This window comes from Natrix helvetica, assembly GCF_964273705.1.
Source record: "Natrix helvetica genome assembly, chromosome: 10".
Lineage (NCBI taxonomy): Eukaryota > Metazoa > Chordata > Lepidosauria > Squamata > Natricidae > Natrix > Natrix helvetica.
The window spans coordinates 1,676,658-1,692,556 of record NC_138561.1 but is presented as its reverse complement, the minus strand read 5'-3'; the positions used below and the strand labels follow the sequence as shown (position 1 = coordinate 1,692,556).

The 15,899-nt window shown below is 48.6% G+C and overlaps 1 protein-coding gene across 1 annotated transcript; it reads right to left on the bottom strand.

The window, feature by feature from the left end:
* Positions 1–12,554: 12,554 nt before the first annotated feature.
* Positions 12,555–15,494, bottom strand: CFAP20 (cilia and flagella associated protein 20). The gene is made up of 6 exons (XM_081963307.1): positions 15,255–15,494; positions 14,998–15,077; positions 14,694–14,805; positions 14,364–14,552; positions 13,629–13,739; positions 12,555–12,965 (listed from the first exon to the last, which is right to left on the bottom strand). Exons 1-6 carry the CDS (start codon positions 15,336–15,338, stop codon positions 12,960–12,962), a joined length of 582 nt encoding a protein of 193 aa, XP_081819433.1. The 5' UTR covers positions 15,339–15,494; the 3' UTR covers positions 12,555–12,959.
* Positions 15,495–15,899: the final 405 nt, after the last annotated feature.

The window sequence follows — 15,899 nt, the reverse complement described above, 5'->3', positions numbered from 1 at the left end:
TTAATTAGGGGACCTTCCAACTCTATTGTGGGAAGCCACCACCACCTGCTTCCTAGAAGAATGAAATACTTTGAGGAATATTTTAAAAAGGCAGGATAAAATATTTCCTTTAAAAGAAAAAGAAAAAAATCTTAAGGGAGACAGAAACTCAGATATTTGGTGCCCATTGAGAAGGACTGGGCCAGCCTATCTCCAAAACAAAAGACCTTCGGCTCCAGGATGAAGGGATTAAGACATGACTCTTCAAGACAAACCACTAAAACACCGAGCCCACTGCATTGCACAATCTCCTAAGGACATGGCATCACCCTCAGAAACTTCAACCAAACCTGGGAGCTCAGACAACCTACATGGCCCTATGGGAGTCTGACAACAGCCATTGGACTACATGTTCTTGCACAGGAAGAGGAAGCTCAAGTGCAAAGCCCAAGAGATGGTATAAAAACCACCCACTCTCAAGTCCATGTGGTCAGCTGCACCAGAACCATGGGCTTGGTGGTTCTGCTTCATCATTAAACCATGTTTCCAGTCAGCCTCCAGCCTCCATTTTGTCCAGTGCCTTTCTCCCAGCCTGGAATTGAACCAGATAAATATTTATTCCAACACTATGATACTGCAGTTCCTCAAACATTTGTATTGTGAGAAGACAATTAGGCAAACGCAGCCTTCTACGTCTGCCTATAAATCCTGCACTTCAGGGCTCCAGCTGCAGACGCCCAAATGCCGTTGCCCACCCCCACCCCCCAAAGCAAAGGAAAGTCCTTGTGATGAGAAGCTGTGGAGGAAGGAAGGCATTTTGCCCAGTCCTTGAATCTGAAGCTGGCCCACAAGTGTAAGACAAAGGGCGGCTTTCTTCCCCCCTGAAGGAAGAGAGCAGGGTTGAAACAGGCCCAGGGCTCTTGCTGAAGTCCACACTGAGCAGCTTCTGTCTTCGGCTTTGAGCTGACCGCTGGACATTCCAGCAATATATTTCGTACATATCTGCATCCTGTTAACGTCTTTCCTTAAGAGGAATCTGGATGGTGCAAGAACAAATCCATCCAGCTGCTCATGTAATTAATAAAAAAGGCCACTCAAGCCATGTCCGTCTGCAAATAAATGGTAGAATGTCCTTTCCAGCTGGCGGGCAGAATCAGTCCGAATGGAAGTGGAAATTTCCAGAGCAAAGTTCCTGGCAGATTGAGTATGAACATTGTTCTGCTGTTATAGATGCACTCAATATCTGGAAGAATGGAGGTGAAAAAGATCATGAGAAGGTGGAGAACATATCCGAAGAGGCAAGAACATCAACAAAAGTCCTTAGGATGAACACACAGCTATAAAAGGCAGCAAGTGCAGAGCCCACCAGGAATCTGCAAAGCCTTTTTGTTCATTAAATCTGGGGCAAAAACTGGCCCTAGTCCTGCCCAGTTTTAACTGCCCAGTTTTAAATGCAACAAAACAACGTCATTTTTATAAAAGGTTTACCCTTCCTGCTTTTGAACAACTCCAGCCAGAAGGCAGAAAGGCCCAAGCTAGAATTTGGGAGGAGGATTTCCCTGAAGCCTGGCTCCACCGAAGAGACACAGTCGTTATTGGTGCCGAGGAAATCAGATCAGCCTCCCCCTGCGACGGGACTGATCCCGGGTCAGTTCAGGTGGGAAAAAGGAAAACGGGCATTGGATTTGACCAGGGGTGTCCAAACTTGGGAACTTTAAGACTTGTGGACTTCAACTCCCAGAATTTCCCAGCCAGGCTGGGGAATTCTAGGAGATGAAGTCCACAAGTGTGAGTGAATGTGTGGCTGGCTGCCACACGGTGACCTCGTCTGCTTTGAGTGTGGACCCTTGCAAGGGTGAGCCGGAGCTAGGCATCAAAACCCCTGCAGAGGTGAGCCTGACTGAGCTCGGCTATGGGACCCCAGCTGGGGTGCGCCTAGGTTAGGCGGGCCTGATACTGCCAAGGAAGTACGGACTCCATGATGTGTTGCAACGCATCAACCAGCTCAGCAAGATCCAAAGACCCCGGCTGCCCGATTGAGACGGTATTTATTAAAATCATACAAAAGGTTTCTGTCTTACAGCGTGTTATTACATGATTGGTTAAAACACTTGTTACTGGGCAGGCTTTGTTCACTTGTCACGTATACGTGTTACCGGGCAAGCTTGTTCACATGTTACAAAAAGATGTTACAGAAGACTGTTGCATAGAAATATTGCAAAGCGAAGAATGTTGCATAGAAATGTTGCAAAACAAAACCTTGAGCAAGCTTTGTGCCGGCTTAGCAGAAATGTGATGCAGCTAGCAACTTTAAACATGATCGCTACACACAAGTCTTAAAGTTCCTAAGTTTGGACACCCCTGGATTTGACCCTCGACTGTGTTTAGGGACCAAAGTTACAATGGCACTGAAAAAAGTGACATTCACACTAACAACCATGGTTAAAATTTGGATGCTTAGCAACTGACTCATATTTATGACGGTTACAGTGTCCTGGGTCCCATGATTCTCTTTTGCGACCTTCTGACAAGCAAAGTCAATGGGGAAGCCAGATTCACTTAGCAACTGTGCAACTAACTTAACAACTGCAGTGATTCATTTGACCACTTGACAGAAAAAGGTTGAAAAATGGTGCAAAAGTCCCTTAACAACGGTCTTGCTTAGCACGGAAACTTTGGGCAAGGTGGATTGATGCGCATCTTAGCAGTGAATATAGGTTGACAGTCAGGCAGGGACCCAAATCATGTGCCGTGGCTGGAGGGCAGGAATTCAAGGAACAAGAAAACTTATTATTTATTTATTTAATTAGATTTCTAGACCACCCCCTCTCCCCGAAGGGACAACTGGTCATTGTTGCCTTTATTAAGCTCTAATGGGGGGATCCCAAAGCAACAGACACACGATCCTTGGCAGATCCACTTCAGGGGCCAAAAGAAATTCAGACCAGATGACTAGCTGACCAAGAAGCTTCTTCAGCTGTGACAGGATAGTGGGGAGTGGAAGGATTTATACTCCTTGCAGGCAGCTGGTCGTTGGTGTCCTTTTAGAGAGTCCTTGAAGTACTTGGAGGTTTGTCTGAGTCCTCAGGGTCACCTGAGTGGTGCAAATGGTTCCTGCAGTCTGCAATGTTTTTTTTTCCTTTGGGAATCCCTTCCTACTCCCACACTATTCAAAGGGGTCAAAGAAAAAACAAGGAAGTCTCCTGAAAAAGCACCTTTAGGATAACCACGACCTGGATGATGAAGAAGGCTTTATATTTAATCTGTTTTTAAGGGGTATCTAATTATTTTCTACTGTGTATATGGTTTTTTAGTTGTTGTCTGTACACCGCCCCGAGTCCCTTCGGGGAGAGGGGGTGGTCTATAAATTCAAATAATAATAATAATAATAATAATAATAATAATAATAATAATAATAATAATAATAATAATAATAATAATAATAATAAATCTCTACAGACTTTTACCTATACAATTTGGGATGAAGACCCTTGGAATGGTGTGGGAGTAGGAAACTAGAAACTACAGGAACCATTTGCACTACTCAGGTGACCCTGAGGACACAGATAAACCTCCAGGTGGCCTCAATGACCCTCTAAAAGGACGCCAATGACCAGCTGTCTGCAAGGAATATAAATCCTTCCATTCCCCACTCTCCGGTCAGAGCTGAAGAAACTTCTTGGATGAGGAGCGAAACGTCCTGAAAGAAAAAGGAACCAGCAAGTCCAGTTGCCTCCGGATAAAGCACCTTTGGGACAACCATGACTGAGAATCTCTGCAGACTTCCTCTTCCAGGTTCAGTGCCAGGGGCTGGAAGTTGTGCCACAGAGAAGCCGCTGCTCCAGTGGAGCAAGTCTGCAGGACACCGTGAGAGAGTCTGGAATTCAGCCAGTTCTCAGAACAACGGGCGCCTCCTGCAGCTGCCTCGGACCAGCCGGTGGGTGAAGGGAAATAGAGGAAGAACCAGCTGGATGTGGGCGGTTGGGGAGGAAAGGACAGCCCTACTTTTCTCTGCTGGGACAAGGTGAGAAGCCCCCAGGCCACACCCAGGTCACCCAGAAGAAGCCTTTGATGACATTATTCAGTTGAAAGAGGAAAACCAGATTTTAGCTTATGGAACCAAAGTTATTTCCAGACTAAGGAAATTAATTCAGGGGTTATATTTAAGGGCTGCTTAAGCTAGTTAAAAATACTTGTGCTTGTGACCAATGATTTCCAATTTGAAACAAAAACTACAGAACAAGAGTTTTCACATAGCCCAATTAGCTTAAGGCCAAACAGGATTCTGGACCGACATGATGACATTTGGGGCTCTGACTGACCACCCCACAGCTGTGCCAGGCAAAGAGGAAGGCAGGGACTCTACAATTGGGGGAAGCCAATTAGAGAAACGCCTCTCAAATATTTGGCCTGGCCTGGATCCGCCACTTGCACTCCAACTTCTCTCTGCCCGGAAGGAGGTTGATGGGAGGATAACATTGAGCGATGCTTTGACTGGAACATGTGTGACGTCCAGGTGCTTCAGGACAAGGGCAGCTGCTGGAGGCTCTGGCATTCGGAGGAACAGCTGAAGACCAGGCCACAAACCAGGGAAAGTCCTGCTGTGAAATGGAGTCCTGAGGGCTTCTGCTGTGGATAATTGCATGAACAGAGAAACCCAGGAATTAATTATAGCTTTAAATCCGTGTCAAACCCCACAAACGTTTATGCGGAGGCTAATGCAGCTCCAGAGTTTAAGGCCTCAGACAGGCCATTTGATGCCCCCTTGACTGCCAGAGAACAGTTGCAAGCAGAAGTCCAAAGGAACCTTCGACTAACGTCTTGAGACCCAAAGCTGATGCCGGCTCTGCCTGGAAACCGTCTTCCTTCACCTCGGAGTGCCTACCTGCTACCGTGGTGCAGTTCTTTCTTGGATCTGGTCAATGGAACAAGCCCATTTTCAAGCACCATCTTTCTCCTGCCAGCCTTTTTCCTGTTCTGTGCCATATGGCACACCTCCTGTTTAGGTTTTGGAACATTTCTTGCTGACAGCAACAGACGGGCAAATGGGACCCCAAGTCTCTTTCCAACATTCCGTTGGGCTGGAAACAATAAAAAGGGTTAATCCGAGCAAGAATACGGTCAGCCATATTCAGATATATACCTAATTGGCTCCAGTTTTTTGCAGGGACCTCATCCACCCCCATGGTGGCAAAGCGGCTAAAGGGCAATATAGCAGGCAAACGCTGCCCGCAACTGATGGGGTTCGTGGTTGACTCAGCCTTCATCTTTCTGAGGTTGGTAAAACGAGGAACCAGATTGTTGGGGGCAATAGGCTGACTTCGTAAACTGCCCACCGAAAGTGCTGAAAAGTAGGGGGTCTCCAACCTTGGCAACTATAAGCCTGGCCAACTTCAACTCCTAGAATTCCCCAGCCAGCAGACCCTTGGTGTAAAGCATTCTGGAACAGTGTGTAAGTCTGTTGCTCTTGCTATCACGTCCTGCAGCAACCTCAGGAGAAAAATATGAGAAGCCGCTCTTCCTCTGTTCTGCTTGGGACTCCTGAGGTCCCTGTTCTGCAGCTGACACTCCTTATGGAGATGCTTCTCCCAAAGTTGATTTTTCCCCAACATTTTCTACTCTTATATTTGCTCATCTAACACGGTCTACTCCAGTGCTGTAAGTTGACACTTCAGAAACAGCTGGCAGAACTGGACGAAGGGAGCACCGGGCAGCCACTCTGCTTGCTGACCAAGGGGGTCGTGGCCTTCCAGCCCTGCCAGGATCATGGCTGGTAGGAGGGATCCTAATAACCTCCCATGCATCTGCACCCTCTCTCCCGCCCCAGGGCTCTGTCCATTGGCAGTGGGCACCACTTCCAGCTCATGGGCCTGGAGCAGAGGTGCTCTGCTGGCCAGCACAGACCCATTAGGGCCCCTTTCGTCCCTAATTTTACCAGGAAGGACAATCTTTCCTCTCTCTGCTCTCTCGGAAGCAGCAAAAAGGCTCTTTCTCCCATGTTCTTTGAAGAAGGGGATTATCTGAGAAAGGGAAGCAGGCCCAGCTTGCCAAGCCCAGAGGGAGGGGGAGAAAGAGGCGCCAGGAAGCGGGCAGAGGTCAGGAGGACCCGCAGCAGATGCTGAGTGGAGGACAATGAGGGCCTTCTGCTGTCCAGCCAGCCCCCTCACCCCCTTCTTCCAGCTGGCCATGCAACAGCTTCCGCAGAGGCTTTCCTGTTCCCATAGTAGCCCCGAGAAATGAGCCCTGCCTGGGAAGAGCAGCTGAGCAGGACTTGGTGGATCCCAAGAAGTTGGCCAGGAGCTCCCCAGGGAATCACTTGGAGGGCCGATCCAGCCTGTGATTGGGGGAGGACGAGTGTTTTGCCCAAGAAGAGGAACCAGGAGGCCACTTGGGAGCAGGTTCAGGCCAGGCTGTGCCCAGGTTCAGCCTAGAAGGGCCAGAGGTCCCTGGGAGCTGGCAAGTCAGCATTGGCAGGAGAAAGCCCTGGGGCCCCACAGCCTCTGGGTGTTTTCCCAGTCTTCGTCCAAATGGGAGAACCCTCATCAGTGAAATGGCTTGCGTCCAGAAGTTGTGGTTGCTCCCATCCCTGGAGGTTTTCAAGAAGAGATCAAACGACATTTCTACCTCTCATCATAGGACCAGAACCCCCCGCCCTCCGTTCACACGTTATGCGTTGGCATTCTCTGCCAATAGGATGCCATTTTACTCATTTACATTCCCTTATAATTAACGCATATTTAACGTTAACACAAAAGTGCATTCTGCGTTCACAAATTTGCTTTTAGTTTTTCACAGCTCCAAGATTTATTTTACGCCATTTCTACATCCACCCAACTCAACCCAGAGACTCTGAATAACAGGAGAAGAGAACTGGAAGGGGCCTCGGAGGCGTTCAACGCCTGCTCAAGAAGGGGTCCTTGTGCCATTCCAGACAAGGGGCTGTCCAGTCCCCCCTTAGAAGCCTCCCGTGATGGAGCACTCTCAAACCCGGCATTATAAATTCTTGACTTCCATACCACAAATCTGTTTGGTTTCATCCAACACCCCCTTCCAGTGGAGCTGAGCCACGAAGCAGGCTGGCTTGACACAGAACCCCTTTCACGGCAGCCTCCATTGACTTCCGTGTGTAGCAATGTCTTAGGGCACGTTGTGTGAAGGCAGCCACAGTGTTCTCCCTGTAGTAATGCTAACTCTTTTCAGAAATCTGCTTGTAGCTCAGTAGTCAAGAAGCCTTTTTCGGGGCTGCCCTTGGGCTCCAGAGCAGCTTTCCACTGACCCTCCCAGGCCTTGGCGAGAGGCTGTCAGCCGTTCCCACCTTGCCCCTTGCCCCATTCCAAGCAAGCAGGGAAGCTGGTGACTCAGCCCAGGAGTGGGGAATCCCTGCCCTCCCAACTCACCCAAGGTTTTTCAGGCCTTTTCCTTGACCAGCCATCTGGACTGCTGCCATTTTGAGTCTTGGGAGTCCAGTAAGAGTTGCTGAAGCCTGTCCAGCACTTGGAAGGGGGGGAGATGGCTTTGGAAGAGGGAGCCAGGAGGAACTTCAGGAGTTGCAACCTTGACAGTCTCAAGGGACACACTAGAAGGGCGCCACCTGGTGGCTACTTCAAAGAACAGAAGGGTGACTGTATTTATCTTTTGACAGGGAAAAACCTGCAAGGGTCTCAGGGCCATTCGCCATGGTCACCTTCCTTTCCATTCAGAGCAGAAAAAGCCTTGAGCAAGCGGGAGCAGAATTGCAGGCCGCCATCCATCAAGGGGCGGTGGGGGGTTTCTATTTTGGTGGCATTTAGACTGGTAGCCCTTTCATCACTTTATTTCCCCTGCCCTGGCACCAAACTTTGTCGTCTTATGAATCGTCTCGGATGAATTGACAGAACTCCCGTGCTCGCACTTTAGCCCGGAGCCAGGTAGGCTAAAACCCCACAAAGTAACCCCAGGATTTGATTTTGGCTTTTTGACCCCTGGATGAATCTCTGCAGTTTTCTTACCACGCTTTTTGGGAAGTGGCTTCGTAGGACCGAGGGGGACTGGCCCCAAATCCCTTGCTGGCTGATCCCATGGAGGGACTAGAATTCACCCTCTGCCCGTTTCTAGCGTGGCGCCTTCACCACTAAACCAAACTGGCTCTACCTAAGCTGGAAGAGTTATGGTGCAAATCCAGCCAGAGCCCATGCTGGAACCCAGCTGCTAGGTATCGTTTGGCGGCCCCTTTCCTGCCCTGCTTGCAATGGCAGCTTCTTCCATTTCGTCTCTGGCAGGCACACAAGGGTGGAGGGTGAGCAGCCCTTCAGTCAGAGGCCGTTTCAATCGGACGACTCCCAGCAATTCACTCATTAGTCATTTATGGCAGGCATGTACTGCATTTTTCTAAGACACACCTTCCCGCCCCCCAAAAAAGAGCATGGAAATGTCGGTGTGTCTTATACACTGAATACAGCTATTTTTTGCCTCCTGAAGCCCCGCCCCCCATTTTTGTGAAAAATGGGGGGAAAATAGGCCGCTTCTCGCAAAAATGGGAGTGTTTTTTGCCTTCCTCCAGTCCTGCTAAAGCCTGTAGAGGGCTCCTGGGCTGTGGGGGAAGGCAAAAACGCCATTTTTGTAAAGACAAAAACTTTCTTTTCTTACCTCTTTGAAATCTTGGTGTGTCTTATAGTCCAAAAAATACGGTATGCATCTTATACAGGTAGTCCTTGACTTATGTCAACTGAGCCCAACATTTGTTGTTCAGTTTCCCCCACTTTACAAACTTTCTTGCCACAGTTGTTAAGGGTTAGGGTGAATCAATGCAGTCATTAAGTTAGTAACAAGGTTGTTAAATGAACCCAGCTTTCCTGTTGCTTGTCACAAAAGGAGATCACATGATCGCAGGACACTGTGGCCATCCTATGAGGTGCCAAGGGGCTGAATTTGGATCACGTGGCCATGGGTTTGTCACAACAATCTAAGTTTCTTTTTTCAGGGCTGTTGTTAACTTTGAACGGTCACTAAATGAAGTGCTATAAGTCAAGGACTACCTGTACTTGTGCTCCTCCAGTTCATTTGCCTGGCCAGCCCAACGACCCAAAGTGGGGTACCAGCCTGCCAATCTTTACTCTGCCTGCAGGAGGCCTTGGTGCACGGGTACAGCTGGATGGCGAGAAGTGGTTCAGTGCACGTTGGCCCAAAGTGCACCAGACCAGACCAGGAAATCAACTCCAAAGGTTGTTGAAATTGGCAAGTGATAGAATCTTGCAATTGTGCTGCACTTCCTCCCATTCTTAAATTTGCACCAAGCTCCGGCTGGCTGGATGGGCTCATTCCCTCAATCCCAAGGCATTGTGAGCCCAGAGCAGGCTGTGGAGGCTCAACCCTGGCAGGGCGAGGAGATGCCTCTGGCTTACCAACAGCTTCCTGCAGTCTCTTGCAAGGATCCGTAGCTTTGCTGTTGCCCATGTAAAAGCCATCCATCACAGCCCCAGCTACCAGCTCCTTTCCTCACCATGGCAAAGTCTAGTAGAATTTAGCCTTCCGTTTGCATGTTGAGTTCAGCTATTCTGCTTTGTAAGTCATAAACAATGAATTATAGAATAGAGCTGGAAGGGACCTTGGAGGTCTTTTAGTCCACACCTCTCTCTACTCAAGCAAGAGACCATGGACTATTTCAAGTGGCTGTCCAGTCTCTTCTTAAAAATATCCAGTGATGAGGCACCCAAATTTCTAAAAGCAAGCTGTTCCACTGGATAAGTGTCCTCACTGTTAGGGAATTTCCCGTTATTCTAGCTTCTCTCCTTGATTAATTTCCATCCATCGTTTCTTGTCCTGCCGTCAGGGGCTTTAGAAAAGAAATTGACGTCCTCCTCTTTGTGGCAGTCTTTCAAATACTGGAATGCTGCTATCATTTCCCCCCAGTTCTTTTCTCTAAACTAGCCAGACCCAAATCCTGTAGCCATTCATGTTTTAGTCTTCAAGCCTTTAATCATCTTCTTTGCACTTTTTCCAAAAAAGTCTCAACATGTTTTGTAATGCTGGATGCAGGATTCCAGGTGTGGCCTTTACTAAGGCTTTATAAAATGGTACTTAATATTTCACTTGATTTTGATTCTATGCAACCAAGGATTGTATTAGTTTTTTGGGTTGCTGCAAACTGCCAACTCATGTTTAAATAACCATCCAGTAGGACTTCAAGGTCCCTTTCAGAGTTAGTTTTTGAGCCAGATTTCGCCTACCATTTTTTTTGGAGTATAAGTTGCACCGGAGTGTAAGATGCACCAAGCTTTTGAAGAGGCAAATTTAAAAAAGAAGTAGGTAGGTAGATAGAGAGATAGAAAGAGAAATACAGTAAGTAGATAGGGAGAGAGAGAGGATAGGTAGGTAGATAAAGGGATAGAGAGAAATAGACAGTAGGTAGGTTGGTAGGTAGAGGGATAGAGAGAGAAATATATAGAGAGAAATACAGTAGATAGGTAGGGAGAGAGAGAGAGAGAGAGTAGTTAGGTAGGTAGATAAAAGGATAGAAAGAGAGAAGGTAGGTTGGTAGGTAGAGGGATAGAAAGAGAAATAGAGAAATACAGTAGATAGGTAGCGAGAGAGAGTAGGTAGGTAGATAGAGGGAGAGAGAGAAATACAGTAGATAGGTAGGGAGAGAGAGAGAGAGAGTAGTTAGGTAGATAAAGGGATAGAGAGAGAAATAGAGAGAAATACAGTAGATAGGTAGGTAGTAGATAGAGGGATAGAGAGAGAAATACAGTAGGTAGGTAGGTAGGTAGAGAGATAGTAGGTAGGGAGGTAGATGTTTCCAGGTGTATTTATCCATGTGCTGGAGAAGGAAATCGCTGACAATCTGCAACACCTAAGACTTTGTTTCTGCTGGCACAGCACTTGATCAATCTAATTCTCATCAATCAGTTAAAGAGCTTTCCAAAAGGGAAAAAAGTTTTTGCACTCTGTAAACCTCCCAAAAATGTCTATTTTCCCAAAACAAAAAGGCATGAATAGCCTTGGGGAGGCTTGCAGAGTGCTCCTGGGGGTGGGGTGGGCCACAAATGAGCAAAAAACGCCGTTTTTGTCAAAAAAAATGCATGCATAGCCTTATGGAGGCTTATAGTGCCGCTGGGCACTGGGGGGGGGGGGGGGAAGGCCAGCCCCCAGGAGCTCTCCAAAAGCCTCCATAAGGCTCTGCACGGCCATTTTTGTGAAGGGGCTTTGGGAGGCAAAAAATGCTGTATTCAGTGTACAAGATGCACCCAGATTTTCAGCCTCTTTTTTGAGGGAAAAAGGTTCATTTTATACTCCGAAAAATATGGTAATCTGTACTTGTACCATTAGTTTTTCCTGCCTTGATATAAAATCTTGCTTTTCTCCATGTTACATTTCATTTTGTTGGTTAAGGCCCATTGTTCAAGTCTGCCAAGGTCTTTTTGGATCCTGAGCTTTTTGGGGTGTTGGTGATTCCTGCTAGTTTGGTGTCATTTGCAAATTTAATGAGTTCCCCTTTTATTCCTTCATCTAAGTCATTTGTGAAGATATTGAAGAGTTTTGGGCCTAAGACAGAGCCTTGTGGTACTCCACTGCTTCCTTCCTTCCTTCCATGTAGACGTAGACCCATTAAGGACTACTTGTTGAGAACGGTTTGTTACAAATCCATCTGGTGGTGATGCTGTCTATCCCACTTTTTTCTAGCTTACCAAGAAATAGGTTGTTGTCTACTTTGTCAAATGCCTTACTGAAGTCCAAGTATACTACCAGTATGTCCACAGCGTTTTGCTAGTCTACTAATTTAGTCACCTTGTTAAAGAATGAAATAAGAATGGTTTGGCAAGATCTGTTTTTAACAAACCAATGCTGGCTTCTGGTTATAACTTTATTTGTTATTGGCTGCAACATATGAATCTAATAAACCAAAGTAATCATGGTCAGTCAACATCGGATTTGGTCAAATTTTTATCAGAATGTGTGAAGTTCCCCCTTACCCAAGCCCTGTTCTTGCTGCAAACCAAAAGCTAACCAGAACAAAAACTGACCCACTCTGTCCTTTGTCTGATGTCTGTAGCAGAAGCCAAGCCAAGCTACCTGGGATGATTAATGAAAGAGTGAAGTTTAGAAAGCATCTCCAATATTAGGGAGAACCAGCCTGCAAATGCTATTCCCTCCTGCTGGAGAAAAACCAACCAGTCACCAGGAGACGGATGCTGAGAGAATCTCTTCTAGACTAGCAAGGGTTCTTCCTACAGTGCCATCCTGGGGAGCTCAGCAAACCTATGAAGGATGCAGTCTGCCAAACTTCTCGCAGCCTGGCTATTCTCTAGATGGACTGGCAGCAGTTCTGCCCATTAGGTCTTCTCATAGACAAAAGCTGCCTTTGCTTTACCAATCAATAAAATGCCCGTTTCTGTTGCTCAGGAGGGACACCTAGCAAGAAGCAAAAATGTATTGTGGCCTAGCATGATTTATGGACCAACTATTATGGTTCAGTTCAATTTGCGGACTCTGCACCAACTCTTGGGTGTACAGGGAAGCTGTCCCCTGTGCTTTTCCACTGCACTGGCAGGCAGGGAGGAACCTTTGGCTCCAAATGGCCAAGAGAGACCAGCACAGCCTTACAAAGAAAATCAAATATTTAATAGCAGCTTCCAGGACAAGAGTAGCTCACACGCACTTGGGGCAAACACAGAGACAGAGCAAAGAAGGAAACCACTGGCATCTGTGAGGGCACCAGGGTTTCAGAACTGCTTCAACAAAAGCCTCCACTTGCTAGGCAAATCAGTTCCACGATTCATGGTCTCCCTAGGAGTGATCCACAACTTCAAAGTGGAGCCCGATCCATCTCTCACACGGAACAATGATATATTTTGTTTTGTTTGGTCCCAGCATCACAGATACCAACTGTTATTAAATATAGTTACTCAAGGAAATCCACACCTACATTTTGTTTCTAATTTTAAAAAAATACTCTTCCATCAGCATCTTCACATTGTTTCTGCCGGAGGCTCCCCATCACGCCATCATTGCTGCATTGGGCAACATGTGCAAAGAGACAATGTTATTCAATATACACATAGCAAACTTTTACTTGGACACAAAAAGTCAACTCTTTGGGCAGCATACATCTCTAGAAACCCAAGACAGGATTTGTTGGGAACATGGCGCTCAACCACAATGAAACTGGGGTTTGAAATGCGGCCTGCTGGGCTCCCTAAACCTCTCAGGGCGCCTGTGCTGTGCATTCTCACAACACAACAGTGCACACAGACTGTGAGACCAACTCCTTTACTAAAATGCCTCCTTCAAATGCTGAACGATAGAAAGACATTCTAACAGTAAGAGCAGCTCAAGGTGGGGGAAGAACTAAGAGAAGTGTGGTCTCTTTTTCAGTCGACGTGTTCAAGCGGGGACTAAACAGCCATTTCTCTGGGGAGATGCTTCCGAGTGAATTCCTGGAATGAGCAATGCTTGAACATTGGCACAGGGAGCCCTTCCAGAATTTATTTTGGAAACCTCAGGAAGACACCCACCTCCATTGAGAGCAAGTGATTTTTTGGCCTCAGACATTTTTGCTAAGAGCACCAAATGCAAATATAGGTCTCTCACCCACAACTGCCCTAGTGAGACTTATAGTTGTAGGACTCTTCATGGAACAGAAGACCCCATCCACCCCGCATCCCCCTGCTCACCTTTGCCTTGTTCTGGACAGGAATGTAAAGTTTGAACTCAGCAGGAAGCTCGTCCTCAGAGTAAAGTCTGTCAGAGAAGTAAATTCTGCGGATGCGACAGTTTGCATGGATCTGAAAAGGAAATCATACCTGAAGATGCAGCAAGAGCTACTTTAATTCAAGAGTATCTTGAGTTAAAATTAGGTATTACTATTTTTTTAAAAATATCAAAGTCATTTGAAGCAATAAATAAAATTTTAGAGGGTCCATCTTACATCATTGGTAAATTTTGTAACTTGAAATAACAGATCCTCCTCCCTCTGACTCTTAAAACAAGTCCTGCTTCTTTCTTTATACATTATTTTGTGTCAATTTCATATCTTGGGAGTTCAAATAATTGTTGAAAATGCCATCCTCAAAACCCAACATTGGCTCATAGGAAGAGGCTGCAGCTCTTTAAGACAAATGTTCTCTCCTATAGTTTTGCTCAGAAAATTCCTTGGCTTTAATGAAAGGACATTTTTTTTTAGTTTGTGAATTCACAGGACAAAAGAAACAGCTACAGAATGTGTTTTATAACACATTATTCAACAATTATCCAACAGTCAGGAGGACCAGCTCTCCAGAGAGACACAATTTTCTTCTTTTCCTGCCCCCCCTCCCCCTTTGGTACACCAAAGCTTTTAAAGGAGAAGTAACTTCATGGGCATCGCTAGGAATTAACCAGGCCCCGGGAAGATTTCGGTCACTCTCTACCTGGACTCTCAGGGTCTCAATGTAGTTGGTGCCGTAGGCCCGGCGAGTGAAGTCCGACAGGTTGAACTGGATCTGGTTCCAGCCATCATCCAGGCGCATGGGCATGGTGCAGATGAAAGGCTTGACCCGGGTGGTGCTTTGGTAGTTACTGGCACGGAACCGTCGGCGCACATTTTTATCATCCAGCACCTAAGAGAAGGAGAGCCTTCCGCTAGTATGGAGATGCCGTTGAAGGCGAAGGGCAGCCGGAGCCTCCCCTGCCCCTCGTGCCACCAAGACCCCCAGGGGGAGCCAGGATTCTCCTCCCTCTGAACGAGGCTGCACACCCACCTGCACTTCGAAAGTAAAGTACTTCTTCAGGTTTTTGATGATCATCACCAGAAACGGCAACTTGATCCCCAGCGTCTTCTTTGGGTCAGCGGGACACGTGATGTACGTGGTGCTGTGGAGGGGAAACAGCAGCTGCCACCCGGGCGACCCCCCCAGCCCTCCCCCCCCCCGGCGGCCCAGCTGCGAGATCCAGGCCTGCCGGTGGGAGCAGAGCCCGGGCAGCCAGCGGGGAAGCCCAGAAGAAACCTCCTCCCGGAGAGGCTTCGGGGAGCGCAGCAGGGCCGACCCTCTCCCGCCCTCCTACCTGACGTTGGTGCCCTCGATCTCCAGCACCAGCGACTGGATGTCATTGTCGGTGATGCGCTTGATGTGCCCGTTCCGCACCTGCCGGGGAAGCGAGAGGAGCAACCGTCGCCCGCCTGGCCGGACCCACGCGCGGCCTGCCCAGCCCCCTGCCCCCGGGCTCCCCGCCCCGCTCAGGCCAGGCGCGGCAACCGGGCGCAGGGCGGGCAAGGCCGAGGAGGCCGGGCCTTCCCCGCCGGCCCAGCCACCGGCCGGTACCTTCTTGTCCCAGATCTGCAGCGGCTTGCTCCCGATGCTGTAGAGGATGGACAGGAAGCCGCTCTGGAACGTGTTCTTGAACATCCCGTCGCCGCGGGGCTGCTCCTCCGCCGGGCCGCCTCAGCACCGGCCGCCTGCCAGCCGCCTCGCGCGCCTCCCTCACGCCGAGGCCCCGGCGCGGAGGGAGACAGGCGTCGCCTGCGGCCTAGGAAACGCTCCGCCCTCGCCGGCCGCCTTCAAGCGGCGCCCCGTCGCCAGGAGACGGACTACTTTCGAACGGGACTCGTTTTGCCTCCCGCCCTGTGTTGTCGGAGACCTCTTGTCGCCGCGGCAACCGGGGGCGGGGCGAGGGGCTCACAAGCCCCGCCCCCGAAATCCAGAAAAGGGACGGGATGCCCGGAGGCGAAAGGCGGGGCTGGCGGGCCTCTCCAGCGGTTCCCCAACCGGCGCCCTCCGGAGGGACTCACAGCAGGAGGAAAGCGGGCTGGATTCCCCGAAGGGGCTTCGAAGGCCCCCCAGGAAGGCAACAGATGCCACTGCAACGAGGAAGCCTTGCTCCGTCCTGGGAATGCCCTGCCTGGAGCCTTTGGGTTTGGGGCCTTCCGAATTGGCTGCCTCCGGTTGTGGAGGCTTCAGGCCCAGGAG